Source organism: Propithecus coquereli, unplaced genomic scaffold, assembly GCF_000956105.1.
Source record: "Propithecus coquereli isolate 6110/MARCELLA unplaced genomic scaffold, Pcoq_1.0 Scaffold390, whole genome shotgun sequence".
NCBI classification, from domain to species: domain Eukaryota; kingdom Metazoa; phylum Chordata; class Mammalia; order Primates; family Indriidae; genus Propithecus; species Propithecus coquereli.
In genome coordinates, this window is record NW_012149619.1 from 415,933 (window position 1) to 434,415 (window position 18,483).

Genomic DNA, 18,483 nt, shown 5'->3' on the forward strand with positions numbered 1-18,483 from the left:
TTGCTTTGGGTATCAAGGCTGGCTTTGGGAACCAGACTACAAATGAGTCAACTGAAAACAAAGAGGGTATAGCAAAGCAGAGACCAAAAAAGACAGGCTAGAGGAAGAGGAAAGGAAGATAGTAGACAATTTATAGGGGAAATGTGAGAAATGTCACATGTTTATCAAGCTCACGAATCATGTAGAGATGCAGAATTTATTGATTTTTCAAAGGGAAAACAAATGTTTCCATGGCTACTGAAAAGGTTGGAATAAGGTTGCTTATTTTTCATGAAGGGGAAGAAAACTGAAATGTTGCTTTAAGACCTGAGTAGTTAATATTTCTTGTGGACATGACTTTGGAAATTTACACCTGATGTTTTCCTGTGGTTAATTTGTCTTTACTCCCTTTCTAGTACTCTAGTTTTTATTCCTCTGAGAATCCATAGTCATTCTGGAAAGAGACATGATCATGATAAAGAATAGCCTTACAGTACCTGAGTCTTCCTGAGGTTCTTCACTCTTACAATCTGGAGACCTAGTACTTTGATTGGAACACAAATTTGCAACTGGAATTCAGCTCCAAAGAGATTTTCCCCATGTATCTGCAAATTGGAGAGTAAGAAGTCAGGCTGGTGACGCTTTGCACCTGTAGCTTTGCAGCGATAATCACTAAGCACTTACAGTGAGGGGGAATTCTTTGTGCTCAGAAAGCCCCTGGCTTGTGTTCATGTACATTATTGATGGTCTGCAATTGAGAGGACATGTGTTAGGCCTCAAGGTCTCCTCGTTTTGAATAAACTTGAATGCTAGCAATTGTATACACTAGGACAGAGGGCACCAGATCCTTCAGGGGAATCAAAGGTGAATGTCAAAATGTAAAGTGGTTGTAGGGAAGATGGGATGAGGTGGAATATTTGAGTTTTGTATAGTAGGGCTGGTTCATTTTCTGATCATCCCATCTCAGAGTGGCCTTACTGTTCTCCCTCCTTCCCAGTCCCCCAGCCCCTCTCTTCTTCCCTCCATAGCATGTAAGTTCCCTTTTGTAGCAAGACTAGTTGGTACTGCTCCTTTGATGACCACTGTGGGATTCCTGGGACCCAACCGTTAGTGCCCTAGAGATCAGTGTCGGAGCCTGGGTTCTAAGCAGCCTCCTGTCAGAGAAAAACAATGCCCACATCCATCCCGACCACCAGTTCCATCCACAGGAGAGAATACCCAAATCTGTCTCCCAGGCATGGAGTCACACTGGTCTTGGCCCCTTGGGAGTACTTACTTGGAAAGAACTGCAATGAAGGCATGCCTGAATGGAAGGCTGTGGGTCTCTCTGGCCAAAGACCTTCTTTCATTGGAACTAGGAATAAGAACACTAATTCACAGCACACCTGCTTTGTATATAATAGGTGCTGCTTTGCCTTGGTTGCCCAGGGTCATGGGGGCTGAGGGAGTCAGATTAGAAAAGCCTCTCCGAGATAAGCAATTAGAGCACAGAAGAATCACTAGAAGTCCACACTCAGAAAAACACTGATTTTAAAAGGGTTTCTGAACCTCCACACTATTGACATTTTGAGCCAGTTAATTCTTGGGTTGTGGGGCCTGTCCTGTACTGTTCTATGTGATGTCTAGCAGTATCCCTGGTTTCTACCCTGGTTTCTACCCACTAGATGCCAGTAGCACTCCCCCCAAGTCATGGCAATCAAAATTTTCTACAGAATCAGCCCCATTTGAGAACCTGTTCCCAACACCATTCCTCACCTTGCCCCTAAACATGGAGGTTTTGCAGATGACAGAGCGATTCAAAAGTTAAATGAACCAGACCTAGAACTCCAATCTAAGGCTCACTCTACCAGACTGTACCACAGTTTTACTTTATGTGTGAATAAAAGAATTAAATATCTGCTAACAAGAACACAAGACCGAGTCACTGCCTTCTTTGGGCTCACTGAGGTTTCCCCTCTTCCTGGGCAGAAAGGGGGCCAGCATGCATGTGGGAGGGAGATTTCTTCTGGGGTCACAGACACAGGCACTACTTACTTGGTAATAGTCACAGTGATGTCTGCTGTCCTGTTTGGAAAGGCGCTCTCCTCTAGCTGCCAAACTACTGAAACATTTGCCTATTTTAAATGGGAGAAAATTGTCACTTGATTCCTCTCTCTATACCACCCACAATTCAAACTGCTCAATACTAGCAAAACACCCAGGAAACAATTCCTATTCCTCACATTTTCGTAGCACAGCGTACTTCCACATCCATTATTTCATTTAAACCTCACAATTCAAATATGGAGTAAGCAGGGCAGACTGCTTTATTCCCCCTTCACAGTTGAGGAAACCACTTCAGAGATTTCCCACAGCAGCACAAAGATCATCAGTGGCAGCACAGGGACTCACCTCAGGGCTGACAACTTTTGGTCTGATGAGCCTTCCATACTACCCACAACTTCACTCTACTGCGCTGACGTGAGCCCACAGTTGAGCTGCAGCTGTATACTGGAAAGCCGTCTCCCAGCCCCACTACTCCCTACTTGCAGAGCAAACCTAGTGGTTCTAAGCACCACTAGCACTGACTACAGAAAAGGGAAGTGTAGAAACCGCAACTGAGAGATTCAAATGAGCCTGGGTAGACTGAGTTCTACAAGGAGAAAAAAAAAGACAAAAAACCAGAGACTGGGATGCAGAAGGTCCCACCTCCAGGGGAGTGAGAAAAGCCAACCAATCAAAACAGACTCACAGAGGACCGCTTGAGTACGGGGTGACCAATCTTGCAGTTCATGACCAGCATAGAAGCAACTGGCTTAGGGTCATCACACTGAATGTTTGGAGAGGGAGGCTGTGAACACAGAAGAAGACACCCTTTTTAAAGAGCAAAAAATGCAATTTGGCAAACATTCACTGATTTTCCTACATGCCAGACACCCAGAACACAAGTAAGTCAGACTTGGTCCCTCTCTTCCTCACCAGCTGGGCAGGAGGGTTCGGTAGTGGGTTCTTGAGGGAGTTAAACACAGGCCTAAGGGGTGCTTCTGCAAGACAGGTACAAGAGTAGCGGTGGAGAAAGAAACGAATCCCAACTAGGAGAATCTGTACAGTGTTCCCGGGAAGGAGACATTCGAACTGGGCCTTGGAGCCCGGCAAACTTAACACACTGAGACGGGCTGGAAGGCCAGCATGTGCCAAGCACTGCCACGCAGTCTTTCTCAACCAGGGCTCCTCATCTGGACCACTGAGTACAGACAATGATTGGAGTGGCTATTAATTCTCCCAAGGATGCTCTATCACTAGTTCCCTTCTAGCTGCATAGAATTTCATTCGTGTAATGGATGCTGTCCTATCCCAAACAGCCTAAGATGACCAGGGCCAAACCTATAGTTTGACAAAGTCAGGTTTATTGACTCATTGCAATGAGGAAAACTGCACTGTGATGTGTCTCACCAAAGAGAAAAAGAGTTATTAAAGGATTCTGGCGAAGGGTGGAGTTCAGGTGAAATGCAAATCAGTGTTTTGATGGCCTGAAAGCAAAGCAGGGGTGTGTGTAAAGGGCTCGATCGACATCAGGGCTGGACTGCAAAATAGACCCAGGGCCCGCCTCCTTGGAAACTATTAACCTAGGGTGGAGAGCTGTGTCCAGAAACACGACCCGAGGCTCTATACCTCAGATGAAATTGAGACTGCTTCTCTTTGTTAAAGTGACCTGGATTCTCCAGGCAAGAGTGAGATGGCTTCATGATTACTGACAGAATTTCAAACAGCAAAATTTCTGATCATCTATGATTTTAGAGAACAAAATTTCTCTGTGTTGTGATACTCTACAGCTGTAAGGTGTCCTTGGGAGAAAGACTGTTTTCCTAGCATCTTTGCAGCTGGCTTTGTGCCTGTGATCCCAGCCTGGGGAATGGCAGGGAAGATTTTTTATTTTCCCTGTCCAAGCTAATTTTTGCTTTCTCAATGCCTTAAGGCACTGAGAGCTTATTTATCTCTCAGAACCCTGGCTAAGAAAGGTTGCATGTAGGGATGGGTGATCGTGCAGCGAAATGGTGCCACTGAAGGTTTTTAGAACAGAGAATGGATCTGCAGCATACGGCCGGACTGAAGGGGGTTCATCTAGCTACTCACCACTTACTGGATGGACCAGCAGGAGGCTGGAAGCAGGGACTCCAGTTAGGAAGTTGCCGTAGAAAAGCAGGCATGCAGGGAGGGAAGGGTATGAGTATCCTGTTTGCAAAGCTGCCATCGTAGTTACCTTTTGTATCCTCTTAAACTGTAAGTTTCTGGGGTAATTCAAAGTCATGCTTGTCATGTAGGAATCTTCCCCAGAGTTAGTTAGGTTAATGTTCATGGTCAGCTCCTTCGTGAGACCCACCACCAATTCCTGCCTGCACAGTGTACAGATAAAAAGTGTTACCAGTTTATTTACTCCGTAAAAACTTCAATGCAATAGAATAGCACATTCTTAACTAACTTCTTAGATAAGTTGCCTAAGGCAGTGGTTCCCAACCTTTTTGGCATCAAGGACCGGTTTCATGGAAGACAATTTTTCCACAGACTGGTAGGCAGAGGGGGAAAATGGTTTTGGGATGATCCAAGCGCATTACATTTATTGTGCAGTCAAACCTCTCTGCCGATGATAATGTGTATTTGCAGCCGCTCCCCAGCACTAGCATCACCGCCTCAGCTCCACCTCAGACCATCAGGCATTAGATTCTCATAACGAGCGCGCAACCTGGATCCCTCGCAGGCGCAGTTTACAGTATCTGCGCTCCTTTGAGAATCTAATGCTGCTGCTGATCTGACAGGAGGCGGAGCTTATGCAGTGATGCGAGCGATGGGGAGCAGCTGTAAATACAGATGAAGCTTCGCTTGCTCACCCACCGCAGCGTCCACCACTCACCTCCTGTGCAGCCCAGTTCCTAACAGGCCAGAGACCAGTACCAGTCCGTGGCCTGGGGTTAGGGGACTGCAGGCCTAAGGGATACATCTAGCCTAGACTTTCTTCCCCTTGACATAAGCAGATACCTGGACTGCCACCCCCATCTCAGTTGCTGCATGAGATGATGATAATGGCTGCCATTCATTTAGTGTTTACCATGTGCCAAGGACTGTGCTTCACATGCTCAATTAGTCCTCATAGTAACCCTATGAAATAGTCCAGCCACTCTCCATTTCATAGACGAGGAAACAGAAGCCAAGAGAGGCTAATTAAATTGCTTGAGGTCTAGCAGCCTCCAAAGAGTGGGAGCATTGGATCCAAATCCTCTTTCTAGCACCATCCCTGTGACCCTAGGCAAGGTACTCCATGACACAAATCCATCCATTCCACAAATATGTATGCGGCACCTTCTGTTGGCTGGCATACTGTTCAGCACTGGAGACCAGTGTGCACAAGACACCCTGTCCTGCCTTCGCAAGAGAACCTCTTTCTTGGCCTCAGCTTTCCCGCCCACAAAAATCATTCAGATCCTTCCCATTTAAAGGCTATCATTTAAGACATGAGTCCACTCAGCCTGGAGAAGAAAAGACTTGGGTATAGGTGAGAGCTTTCTTCAGACTGCTGAGGTATTATGGGACCCAGAGTGCAAAACCACCATCTGTAGTCCCTGTAGTTGAGAGCTACAGGAAAACATATTAAAAATACAAAGAAAACTTTTTAACCATCTGAAATGTTCACAGATGGAATGGGCATATCTGGGAAGTAATGCAACTTGTGTTTTGTTGTTATTGTTTTGGTTTTGTACTTATTGTTTGCTGTTGTTATTTATTGTTTTGTTGAGACGAGGATGGACTGATTGGAGGCAGAGACAGAGCCTGTTGTGGGCATCCATCTGAGAGATGACACATGCCTGAGATAAGACACTAGCAGTGGAGATGGAAAGACATCAGAGATGGTAAGGCAAGAGAGCGAGCAAGAGACACGCGTCAAGGATGAGTTCTGAGCTTCCAGCGTGGATGGCTGAGCAGTGCTGTCCACTGAGGGAGAGAACGCGGAGGAAGACCCAAGGGTGGGAGAAGATGAGTTCAGTCTGGGACGTGAGATGTGCCCACAGGATGACCAGGTAGAGGTACTGAAGTATCGGTTAGAAATACTGTTCTAGAGCCCAGGAGAGCGATCTGAGTGTCATCAGAATAGTTAACGGGGTTTTTTTTAACCTGAAGTGCAGGGACAGTTTCAGAGGATCCGGAATGCAAACATTTATGTATGTTTGCATTCTCCTCTAGGGAGAGGAGTCTGTAGTTTTTATTCGATTCTTTAGGGGATCCATGTCCACAGAAAGGTCAAAAACCACTGAGACAGCTGGATGCCGACAATTGGGTTCAGTAACAGTACTTTTGAAATAGAAGAGATTGTCTGTAATGTACACTAGGGGGCGATGTTGGGCAAGCTGTGTGTGCTGTATCTGTGTTTTGCGAGTAGTTGGCGGGGAGGGCGGTTCCTGGCTGCAGTTGACGCCCTGTTGGAAACAGCTGCGCCTGCTGGTTAAGCTGGATTCCGACGCACTCGGAAGTCTTGAATTGGTCCTGCCAGTTTCTACGAGAGGGCTCACCAGGACCTGTGTTCTTCCCCATAGATGCCAACTCTGGCCAGCTGGCCATCAGTATCATGATACACACACGGCACTAGTAGCTGCGGGGCGGGGCGGGGGGTGCATTTTAAGGCCATCACAGCTACAACCAAAACTCATATTCTTGGCAACCCCATCATTCTAGAATTCAGTGTGGCCCAACAGAACTTTTGCAGGGACGGAAATAGTCTGTATCTGTGCTGCCCAACACCACCAGCCCGTATGTGGGTATTGAGCCTTTAAAATGTGGCTAGCGTGACTGAGGAGCTAAATTTTTAACCGTGTTTAATTTTAATTCATTTAAATTTAAATAGCCAAACCTGACTAGTGACTAGTGTTGGACGGTGCAGTTCTAGATGCTCAGGCTGTGACCCCTCTCATTCTCTCGCTCCCCAGATTCACTGTCAGGAAATCCTACGGGCTCTAACTTCAGAATATGACCACTTTCATGGCTATGACCTGGCTCCAAGCCACCATCACCTCGCACTTGAGTCACTGCAGTAGGAGTCATCGCTACCTCCCTGCCCCCACCTCTGCTCCTATGGTCTGTTCTCAACACGGCAGAGAGAAGAACCCGCCAAAAAGCAAGGTAGGGCCCCCCGGCCCCCCAACCCAAAAGAAAAACCCCTTTGAAGGCCCGAAAAACCCCCCTGGAACCTCCCCCCCTCCCACTCCCCCATCACCCACCCCCCTCGCTCCACCGCAGCCACACTGGGTCCTTGCCCACCTCCCACCCGCCAGCCAGGCTCCCATCCCAGGGCATCTGCGACTGCTCTTCCCTCAGACACCTACAAAGCTCGTTCCACTCCCTCCTGTGTGTGCCGAAGTGTCACCCTGCCTGACCACCACCCCCACTCAGCACCCCCTCCCACCTTCCCTGTCTTATTTTGGTTCAAAGTGCACCTCGTCAACCTAGAATTTACCTGGGTATTATCTTCTCACCCTGAATGCACCAGGAGGGCAGGGACTTTTGTCTGTGTTGTTCACTGAGATATCCCCAGCACCTACAATGCTTGGCCCAGAGTGGATGCTTCAGGAAGATTTGGTGAGTTCATTAATTAATTTGGCCAAGAGGTGAGCCAGGAAAGAGGTTACCTCTAGCTGAGGTTGTCCTAGAAGCGAGGACCACTAGGTCATGAACACAGCACTGTCCGGGACTTCAAGAGACCTGCGTTCAAGTCCACCAAATGGCCACTGTGACCCTCTGCGGGGCCCTCAGCTCCTGAGCCAGTTCCCCAATCTATAAAATGGGAATGCAGATCTCCATCTTGCCTCCCCATGGAGTGGCTGAGGACATGATGAGACAATAAGTGCAAAGGCCCTTTTCCAGCCATGAGGGAAGGGGAAGGGGGTGTGCCTGGGTCCTGGGGAGGGATTGCCCAGGTGAGCCTTCAGGAGGAAGTTAACGGCAGGAAGCAATGACGACTGGACCCAACTCACTGAGAGATGGTAGCGGCCAACTGCAACTCAGCGACACAAAACAGCTTATTCTTGCAGGCCTTCTCGTAGGGCAGCTGTAACCAAAGAGAAGCAGGGTCAGCCCAGGGCCCCACCTCCCCAGCAGCCCTGCCACGACCTTCCACGTAGCACACCGAGGCCTGTCCTCTCTGCTCACTCTGGGAAGAGCAGTTACGGGGAGGTGAAGGCGGACAGGCTGGGATTGTGCCCACACAGCCAAGAGGGCTGTGGCTGGGACATTCCTGGATCCGTACCACAAGGACACACCGTGAACCAGGCCTCTGGCCAAGGCCAAAAACGGGGTGACCACTGTGGAATGGTGGCTGTACCTGCCACATTCATATTCTGTGAATTAAAAAGCAGCACTCACAACTCACTACTTTGAGCATTTGAGGAGGAAAACTATGGGAAGACAAGCTTCCTGAGTCCTCTCAAGCCTAGGCAGCAACGGCAGCAGCAGGATGGGGGCTACCTAACCAAATGCCATCCGAGTCTGCCCGTGGAGGTCCTCTTGCCCATGGTAGTCTTCTCTGTAAATAAACTGTCTCACAATCTTGCCTACACATAACAAACTAATTCAGAAGGCCATATGTGGTTCAAGGCCCCATCAAGTTTAAAAAGCCCCAGTTTGAGTTGAAAAATTAAATTTTCTAAAGTAGCTGGGTCTATTTTTTATTATGAAGGAAACAGCCAACTCCCTGACTCGGGGGGGTCTCTGCATTTATCTCCCCAGCAGCCAGTGATCACCTCCACAGCCTCCTGCAGGTCTGTTATCACAGCCAGGGCTGGGACGGGAGCCCAGAGCTTGAAAGGAGACTTTCTGCTTCCTGGAGAAAGAAGATGCCATTTGCAGAAGTCAGAGCGTGCAGCTCTATCTAACTGGGTCAACAGTTTTGTGCAGGGTTTTTTGTTCTGTTTTTAATATAGCCACGTAGCCAACCCCAGTGAAAGAGAATGGGGTTAGACCATCTGAGCTACCAGCTAGAACTCATTCTCCGGTAATGTCTATGTGCCTACAACAGATAATTTTTTCTCAGCCATCTTGTAGATGGAATAAATTTTTTAAAATCTCTTTGTCGAACCATCACAGTAATAATTGATTAAGGTAAGACACATTAATAGATGTTAAGCAGGATATAATGTCAAAGTATCTCACCATAAAATACTTACTGATTACAAAGGATAATAGCACTAGTAATGGTACAAAAGTGTATGGATATACTGAGAAGGCCACAACTTTCCTTCTGTAATATTCCTTACAAAAATGCATAGCCTGAATCAAATCATGAGGAAACAACAAATAAACTCAAATTGACGAACATTCTACAAAATGACTGGTCTGTACCCATTCAAAAATGTTGAGGTCATTAAAGATAAGGAAAGACTGAGAAACTGTTCCAAGTTAAAGGAAACTAAAGATAAACAACAATAAAATACAATGAATGGGCTAGGCATAGTGGCTCACATCTCCAACCCCAGCACTTTGGGAGGCTGAAGTGGGAGGATCACTTGAGGCCAGAAGTTCGAGACCAGCTTAGGTGACATAGCAAGACCCTGTCTCTACAAAAACATAAGAAAAATTAGCCAGGTGTGGTGGTACGTGCCTGTAGTCCCAGGTACTCCAGAGGCAGAGGAGGGAGGATTGCCTGAGCCTGGGGTTTGAGGCTGCAGTGAGCTATGATCATGCCACTGTATTCCAGCCTGGGCAACAGAGTGAGACCCTATCTCAAAAATAACTAACTAACTAAATAAATAAATAAATGCAATGAATATTCCTGGACCACAACATTTTTTCTTTTGCTATAAAGGACATTAATAAGACAACTGGTAAAATTTGAATAAAGCTGGAAGATCAGATAATAGTATTTTATCAATGTTAATTTCCTGATTTTGATTATTGTACTGTGTTTTAGGAGAATGCCCTTATTTTTAGAAAATATGTGCTGAAGTATTGAGGGTAAAGAGGCAGAATTTCTGTAACTTACTCTCAAATGAGAATTCTTTGGACTATTCTTGTAACTTTTTGGTAAGTTAAATAATTCAAAATAAAAAATTTTTTAAAAACAGAATATATGTAATTAATGATCATCTACTTATCACCAAAACTTTATTACATTAGTTCTCCCAGTCTTTTCTGCATCATCTAACTTGCTGTCAATACCAAATTTTTTTAATTCTTGAAAAAATAAATATAGTATTATAAATTTAAAATAAAGTCTCTCTGCCTAAAAAATGAAGATGACAATCTTTGCTCATAGAGAGGCTGAGTCATCTGATTATGTTACTGTCCTATTTCTGTTCACTATTTAGAACTGGTACACTGGGTATTGATCAAAACTGGAGCTAAAGGTTTATATAATTTAATTAATACAGAACATATCTTGCAAAAGTGCTGGACAGCCATGAGTGTCCTATGATTACCTGGAAACATACTTTGTAATCTGAAACTTTTCTGTGCCTGCATGAGCTACTTTGGGCTTTTTATTTTTTTGCGACTCAATTCATCCCAGCGGACCCTAATTATTACTTTTTAATGCTAATGTTGCTTCTTTCTTCCTGCTGATTTTTTTCTATACTCTCTAAGTGGAGATTGACAAAATACCCTGGGGGCCAGGGTTTGGGTGGGGAAAAAATCACCTTAGATATCACAAGATTAGGACTTTTTTTTTTTTTGAGACAGAGTCTCTGTTGCCCGGACTAGAGTGCAATGGCATCATCATAGCTCACTGCAGCCTCCAACTCCTGGGCTCGAGCGATCCTTCTGCCTCAGCCTCCCCAGAAGGTGGGACTACAGGTACACGCCACCATGCCTGGCTAATTTTTCTATTTTTTGTAGAGAGGGGGTCTTGCTCTTGCTCAGGCTGGCCTCGCACTCTGGCCTGAAATAATCCTCCCACCTTGGCCTCCCAGAGTGCTGGGGTTACAGGTGTGTGCCACCCTGCCCAGCCTCTGGATCAGGAAATTTGACACTTTATTTCCCCGGTCTGATTTCCTCTAGTCATGAGAAGAGTTTCTTGTAACATTGCTCACCTGTCTTCGCTGCACTGATGGGGACCTGGAGGAGAGGTTAGGGTGCAGGTTCGGTGGGACCAGACATTCAGCCTGAAGGCCCTGGGACAGCTCCACTCCAGCCCCCACAAGGGGCCCCCACCACACCATCATCAGAGACTCTTGCCAAGTGAGGGCCCCAGTATGCGATGTATTCATGTGCTTCATTAAATACGTAGCAAGAGATTTTTGTGAACATAAAGGCACGAGTCCTGGGAAGGTGGTTGGAGACCTGTGTTACCCACCAGTGAGGCCCTATGCAAATTCGCACCATCTCAAGGAGGACTCAGTTTCCTCATTTGTACAGTGAGGGACCCAATTGCTGTTGGCAGAGCAGGTACTTTTTGTGGGATGGCCCCCAGGAGTGTTGAGTACTAGCTCTGGGCAGAGTCACCTGGAAGATGGCGGAGGGCTCAGTGTAGTGGTCCAGGATGGGCTGGGGACGGTCCCTCCACGCCCCGAGGGTCTGGATTTGGTAGCTGACCTTGACACTGATGTTGGAGAAGCAGTCCTCCTCACAGAGCTGCACGGTCACCACGGCAGGCAGGGTTAGAGTTGTATGTGGGAGAGAAGATGACAAGGAGAATACTTTTAACTTTGATGTAGCCGTATAAGAAATAAACAATGAAAGAAGTGAATCAGAAGTTCTAAACATCTTCCGACTCAGCCAGGCTGAAGGCAAACTTCCTTCAAGCAAGCCGCCAAGAGCTTTGGAAAAATCTCCCATGATCTGCTATGGCCTTGGGCCCCAAACCTCCTTATGGTTCCGACCCCAATCACAAAGGATTCTGGCCATCAGGGCTTAAGAACTGGCCCAGACTTTACTAGGAGAGGAAGAGTCATGGTCACATCTTTCTTTGAGAAAGATCTTTCTCAAAGTAGCACGGATGACATACCAGAGAAGTCAAAACTGGAAGTAAGGAGATTGCTTAAGATACCATGTGCCATTATCTTTGTTTAAATGAGCCCTTCTGCCACAACAAGAGAGTATGAGAGCATGATTCTCTGGTGGATAGTGTCACGTTGTTATGCTTGTATTTAAGGAAGGCCACAGACTTGCTAGAACTCTTTCTTAATCCAATTAACAATGACCTTGGGAGCAGATGTGTAGTCAGAAGCATGATTCATGAATCATGAGTTTATTTATTGGAATAAATGAACTTTTAGGTCCAAAGTTCTAGGTCCTGTTAGGCTCTGAGTCCTGATAAATACATTTTTTTTCATGTCTCTGGGCACGTCTGCCAGGAGTAAACCTTTCCAGATAACAGTTTTTATCTTTCTATTTCTACCTTGTAGTTGTTCAATTTTTCTTTTTCTTTTCTTCTTTTTTTTTTTTTTTTTGAGACAGAGTCTCACTCTGTTGCTCGGGCTAGAGTGAGTGCCGTGGTGTCAGCCCAGCTCACAGCAACCTCAAACTCCTGGGCTCAAGCGATCCTCCTGCCTCAGCCTCCCGAGTAGCGGGGACTACAGGCATGCGCCACCATGCCCAGCTAATTTTTTCTATATATTTTTAGTTGTCCAGCTCATTTCTTTCTATTTTTTTAGTAGAGACGGGGTCTCACTCTTGCTCAGGCTGGTCTCGAACTCCTGAGCTCAAACAATCCACCCGCCTCAGCCTCCCAGAGAGCTAGGATTACAGGCGTGAGCCACCGCGCCCGGCCTAGTTGTTCAATTTTTCTGATGTTAACTCATAGAAGGGCCCTGAGCCCCACCGTTAGCATCAGGTGAGTGGATAACATAGGGGAGGGATACTTGCTATTCCTGGTTTATTACTAAGAAAAATGTCAGCAATTAGAGCCTCTCCAACTCCCTGATGTGGTTCTTGATCTACTCTGGCTATTTTAGTCACCTTATTTGTATGTTTGGGTATATGTCCTTCACTCACACACTTCAAACCTTTTCTCTATGCCACAGACCCCTCTGGCCTCCCATCTAAACTCCTCCACTTACCTCTCCCTCTGTAGGCACGAGCAGGAGGTGCTCACAGAGATGGGACCCATCCCTCCACTCCCAAACGTAGCTCCAGTAGGTTCTCGGGTCTGAACACTGCAGCCTTTTCCTCGGCTTCCCCACATCCACGTCCAGCGTGAAGTTGACAGCTGTCTCTCCGAGGCCTGGGAATGAAGACCAGACCTTCCTGGTAAGGCGGGGATGGGCAACCCCCAGGCAGAGCCCCCTGGGCCCCCGGCCTGCCTGAGGTTCCTGGCGAACCCCTCCTGAACAGTGTCCCCATGCAGGCACCCCCCGGGGCTGCACTCCTCAGTTTCTTCTTCATTTCAAAGATACTTTTCTCATCGTCTTCTGGCACCTGGCCAGGGTCCCTCGCAGCTGCAGCCCCAATCCCAGAGCAGCACACTGCCAGGGCGGAGTCAGCCGTCCTTAGGGAAAGAGGGCTCAGGAAGGAGACAGTAAGGTGGGGGAAAATAATGCAGGAAGGGAGAGAGAAACCACAGAGTAAAACCTGAGGATAGCAGAGCTGGAAGCACCTTGGAGATTCCTGGGCCACTCCCTTACTATACAGAACAGAAACCAGGGCCCAGCGAGGGAAAGACGCCTGCCCAGTGTCTCACAGCCCTCAGCAGGCTCTGCGCCCGGGAAATGATAGGTCTGTCATTTTCTACTCCCAGATTTGACAATAGCCTCCTTCTGAGGTAAAGCCACCCCACCCCAGGGGACCGCTCTGTGACCTGCGGGAAGCAGAGAGCCACCTCAGGGGTTGTTACTGAGAAGTTAAACCTTGGGGACTGTTCTAGAGGGGAGCTCTTGGGGTGGCAGCAAAGACCTGGGCTGTGAAAGCCATGCCCAGCCTCCCCTTTCTGGAAACAGTCTCCCAACAAGTGTCAGGTAAGTGGGTGGGAAGAGAGGCCAGGCCTCCAGCAGGTTATCCAATCCCACCTGGGCCAGGGAGACGTGGTAAGGATGCGAGGGGAGAAGATGTCAATCAGAGAGAAAGAGGAAGGCACTTCTCAGGGGCCCCAACACACATGGGCACACACACGGCACAGTAGATGGGGATGGAGAAATGGCTGCCTTTGAGTCGTTCAGAAACTCAACCTTTCAGCCCTGGAGAAGAAGACTAATGGCTTCTTCCCCACAGGGTCAGACACACCCCTTCAGAGTGGGGATGTAACATCAGGCCACCCTGTCTTGGAGTAGTTTGCATTGAACAGACCTAGCGACAAAGGGGCTGAGCTCTAATGGGGGGATCACAAGCACCGGGACGGTGAAGCTGAGGGGTCGGCGAGACCGCCTATTACCTGACACAGCAGCTGCGGTCGCAGAGCCGATGTCAAAACACAAATGTACCTTCACGCTGCTGTTGAAGCCAATGGGCAGTGCACGGGGGGTGAAGGTCATGGACACCCGCGGGCGAACCACGGGGCGTGAGCTAAACAAGACAGCAAAGAGGACCATGAGAAGTGAGCGCAGGGCTTCTGGGCCAGTGCTTGCCTCACTCAGTCATGCATTCGGCGAATATCCATTGAACAGCTCCAGTACGCAGGCACTGCTCTGAGCTACAGTAGAGAGACAGTCCCTGCTCTAGCGGGGCAGCTGACAACAAGTAAATAAACAAGAGAAACAGGGAACACTATGTGCTGGGAATGCTATGATAAAAACAAAATAGAATAAGGCAATAGAGACTGAGGGCTACTTAGACGGGGTGGAGTGGTCAGGGACGGCCTCACTCATGAGGAGGTACTTAAGTTGAGATCTGTTACCAAGCCCACTATGTGAACCTCTGGGGAAGAGCATTCCAGACAGAAAGCGCAGCTGGAGCAAAGGGCCTGTGGCAGGAGTGAGCTTGGTTTGAGGAGAGCAAAGGTCAGTGCGATTGGAGCATGGTTAGGGAGACAGAAGGTAGCAACAGGAGGTAGGCGTGGAGGAGAGGAATTTGGATTTCCTGCTAAGCGGTAGCCATGTGGGGTCTTAGGCAGCAGAGTGACGGGATTGTGCCGGCTGCTGTGTGGAGAGTGGAGCACAGGGAGGGCACACAGGAAGACTGCTGTGGCAGCGTCCAAACGACAGTGTCTTGTAGTGGGAGGTATTTTGGAGGCAGAGCCAACAAAAACTTGTCGATGGGGTGGTGGCGGAAGGAAAAAGAGGAGTCGAGGACGACTCTAAGGTTTTCGTCCTGAACTTGGATGATGGTGCCATTTGCTGAGCTAGGAAGCCTGGGGGAGGGCAGATTTGGGGGAACGAAGGGTGAGTGAAGACAGGCGCTCTGTTTTTAGACACGTTCACTTTGAGATGCTCATGGGCAGCAGCCGAGAGGGGTGTTGAGTAGACAGCCAAGTCTAGAGCTTGGTGGAGAGGACAGGGCACAGAGGTGCTCCGTCAGCTTATCTATAGCCAGGGGACTTGATGCGCTCCCTTAGGGGTGGAGCACAGCAGCTCTGAAATTCTTAATAATCGTGACAGCCATCACTGAGCACTGTGTGAAATATTTTGCATATATTCACTCGCATTATCCTCATAACTGTGTGAAGTAGGTACTATTATAATTTCCATTTAAGAAAGTTGGGGCCAGGCATGGTGGCTCACACCTGTAATCCTAGCATTCCGGGAGGCTGAGGCCAAAGGAACACTTGAGCTCAGGAGTTCGAGACCAGCCTGAGCAAGAGCGAGACCCCGTCTCTACTAAAAACAGAAAAATTAGCTGGGCGTGGTGCCACACGCCTGTAGTCCCAGCCTCTCGGGAGGCTGAGGCAGGAGGATCGCTTGAGCCCAGGAGTTCAAGGTTGAAGTGAACTATGATTGTGCCACTGCACTCTAGCTGGGCGACAGAGCGAGACCCTATCTCCAAACGAAAAAGGGAAAGTTGGGACTTAGAATTAGACAGGCTGCCAAGGTCACACCAGTAAGTGAGAGCTGAAGTTCAAACCCAGGAGGGCAGACTCCAGGGCCTGTCAGCCCCTGTGCTTCCTCCCTCCCTCAGTGCCTGCTGTGTGCTTGGGGCCGTTTAGGGCAGGGCCAGTGGGTGAGACTGGGGCCTGGGACCCCGGAAGCAGGGCAGAGTCCTACCGGAGCACAGCCGCCTGGCCCAGCGTGCCCACAGTGATGTCAGCAAGGCCATCGCCATTGAAGTCTAAGCCACCAGCCACGGATGTGCCAAAGTAACGGAGTCCTGGGGCCACCGCTGAGGCTCGGATCCGCTGTGGAGGGAGAAACGCAAGGCGTGGGATGGGGGGAGTCCTTCCAAATCAGCATCGTCAGCCACCGTCCAGCCCCAGGGAGCCCTCAATCTAGACACAAGAAAGAGGGGCAAGGATTCCCAGAGGAAGTGGCATCTGAATGGAGCCTCGAGGGCAGAGGGGACTCGATATGGGAGAGTGAGGGGAAGAGTGAGGGATGGGAAGAGCAGGGTGCTCCCAGGAAGCAGCCAAGGGCTAGTGTGGGGCGATGCGGGCAGCAGGGGATGTGCTGCAGGGAGGCTTGATGAGAGCTGGGGGTCGGGGGCCAGCAAAGGCTTTTTCAAAGGACTAACTTGTGGAAATGCCAACCACCGAAGGCACTGGGTAGAACACGGGAGGAAGAAGAAGCTGGGGTTGGGGGGAGTCCAGGGGAGGGGTGACAAGGCCCAGGCTGGGACAGGGATGGCGGGAATGGAGAGGAAGGGATGGATTTGGGAGAAGCTAGAATCATGACGTTATGGGGACTGACAGGCCATGCAAGGTGTCAGAGTGCCTGGGACTGCCCTAGGTTTCTGGTGTGGGGGACAGAAGGGGACGGGGTCTCATCTCAGAGGAGCGGCAGGTCTGGGGGAAAAGGAGTCTCTCAATTGGGCATGGAGAGTGAGTTGCCTGGCGGCCACCCAGGCGGAGGTGCTCAGGAGCTGGAGGTGGGAGAAAGTGCCCGTAACGGATGTGGTGCGGGAGGCTGGCAGTGGAGCCTGCAGATGCGCGTTAAGGCATGGAGGGGACGGACGGGGAATGGGGGCCAGAGAAGGGACAGACAGAGAGGAGGGAGGGGCCCAGGTAGGTCCAAGGAAGGAGGGCGATCTGTACAGGTCAGGGAAGTTGACAGATGTTGCCACAACCTCTCCCCCAACCTGAAGGGTCTGGGGCATGGCCCCGGCCTGGAACCTCCCACCAGCCTGAGGGACTTCTCCTCTGCTTCCCTGGGCACTCCCAACCCCTGAGGCCTGCCCAGCACTTAGGACTGGAGCGACTCAGGGCTCAGGTCCACATCTGGGGGAGGTCAGAGCCCCAGAGAGGCAGGAGAGAGCCCCACAGGTCACCTGCGAGGGGCTGGCAGAGAGGCCGTCCCAGTGTCCATTGTAGATGTACACACTGCCGAAGCTGGCACCGTCGTCTGCCCCAAAACCCTCCAGGGGGGCCCCGATGGCCACATCCGTGAGCTTATCCTGGCTGATGTCCCCCACAGTTGCCATGGCAAAGCCAAAGCGGGCATCAATGAAGCCGGGGTGCCCACTCAGCACACGTGCCAAGGAGAAGGAACCGTCCTGCAAAACAAACAAGCTGCTCAGCTCCCAAGAAGGGGCACCGGGTGTCGCCCAGGAGGCACACTCGCTGGGCTTGCCAATTCTCATTCTCTGGCAGGGAGTCTGAGGCTCAGAAAAGGCAAGGGACCTTCCCAAGGTCACACAGTGAGCCCGTGGTCAAACTGGGGTCCTCCTGCCTTGATGTTAGCCTGTCCCCCTCTACTCCCACGGGTGGGAGTGCCAGACTGGCAACTGGGAGGCCTGGGTTCTGGGCTTGGCTCTAGGTAAACTTGAGCAAGTCTCAACATCACTGAGGCTCACTGAGCCTCAGTGTCCTCATCTGTGAAATGGGATGGCAGTTACCTCCCATAGTTACTATGAGAAACAAGTGAGAGCATGGACAAAATGTACTTTGTCAGCCGTGCAGCTATAAGGGATGTTATCAACAACTGCCCTTGGGTGAGAAAGTGGGAGGGGGCAGTGGAGCAGCTCCCACCCGCAGCCGTCCACCCTGAGCACCACATCACTGCCGGCTGGTGCAAGGCAGGCCCAGGGCACCCCCAGCCCCCTTCAGTTCTGTGCCAGGCTGGGTAGCCACAGCCCCAGCAAGCCCAGGAGGACTAACTCTCCCACCTGCTCGTTCAGCCGGTACACATAGACTCTGCCTTCTTCTCTGTGAACGTGGTAAAATGGAGCAGCCACCAGCAAGAAGTCCGTGGTCCCATCCATGTTAATGTCCACAGGGCACAGCTCAGAGCCAAAATAGGACCCCATCTACAGCCCAGGAGGAACTCCGCTCACAAAGAGGCCCCTTCTCCGCCCCTCAGCAATGCTAGACCCCTGCTTGTGCTCTTCCCTGACCACCAAATTTGGGTCGCTCCATACAAGTTTGCTCACTAGAGTAACACAGCAGACTGGGTGAGCAGCCCAGTCCCCTGCAATGGGGGAAATCACCTGGCAATCAGACACCAGGGCCACTAAGTTCTACCCAGGCTGGGG

The 18,483-nt window shown here is 49.6% G+C and overlaps 1 protein-coding gene across 1 annotated transcript in view; it reads right to left on the minus strand.

Annotated features, from left to right (window-relative positions):
* Nucleotides 1-18,483, minus strand: part of ITGAE (integrin, alpha E (antigen CD103, human mucosal lymphocyte antigen 1; alpha polypeptide)) — a 57,337-nt gene that overhangs the window by 8,924 nt on the left and 29,930 nt on the right. Inside the window, exons 14-26 of the mRNA XM_012652583.1 lie at nucleotides 18,118-18,258; nucleotides 17,281-17,505; nucleotides 16,065-16,195; nucleotides 14,300-14,430; nucleotides 12,993-13,156; nucleotides 11,437-11,565; nucleotides 7,977-8,050; nucleotides 4,220-4,352; nucleotides 2,711-2,809; nucleotides 2,014-2,093; nucleotides 1,256-1,333; nucleotides 664-727; nucleotides 477-584 (exon numbers count right to left, since the gene is read on the minus strand). Coding sequence (XP_012508037.1) covers nucleotides 477-584; nucleotides 664-727; nucleotides 1,256-1,333; nucleotides 2,014-2,093; nucleotides 2,711-2,809; nucleotides 4,220-4,352; nucleotides 7,977-8,050; nucleotides 11,437-11,565; nucleotides 12,993-13,156; nucleotides 14,300-14,430; nucleotides 16,065-16,195; nucleotides 17,281-17,505; nucleotides 18,118-18,258 — 1,557 coding nt within the window. The remainder of the gene's footprint in view (nucleotides 1-476; nucleotides 585-663; nucleotides 728-1,255; nucleotides 1,334-2,013; nucleotides 2,094-2,710; nucleotides 2,810-4,219; nucleotides 4,353-7,976; nucleotides 8,051-11,436; nucleotides 11,566-12,992; nucleotides 13,157-14,299; nucleotides 14,431-16,064; nucleotides 16,196-17,280; nucleotides 17,506-18,117; nucleotides 18,259-18,483) is intronic.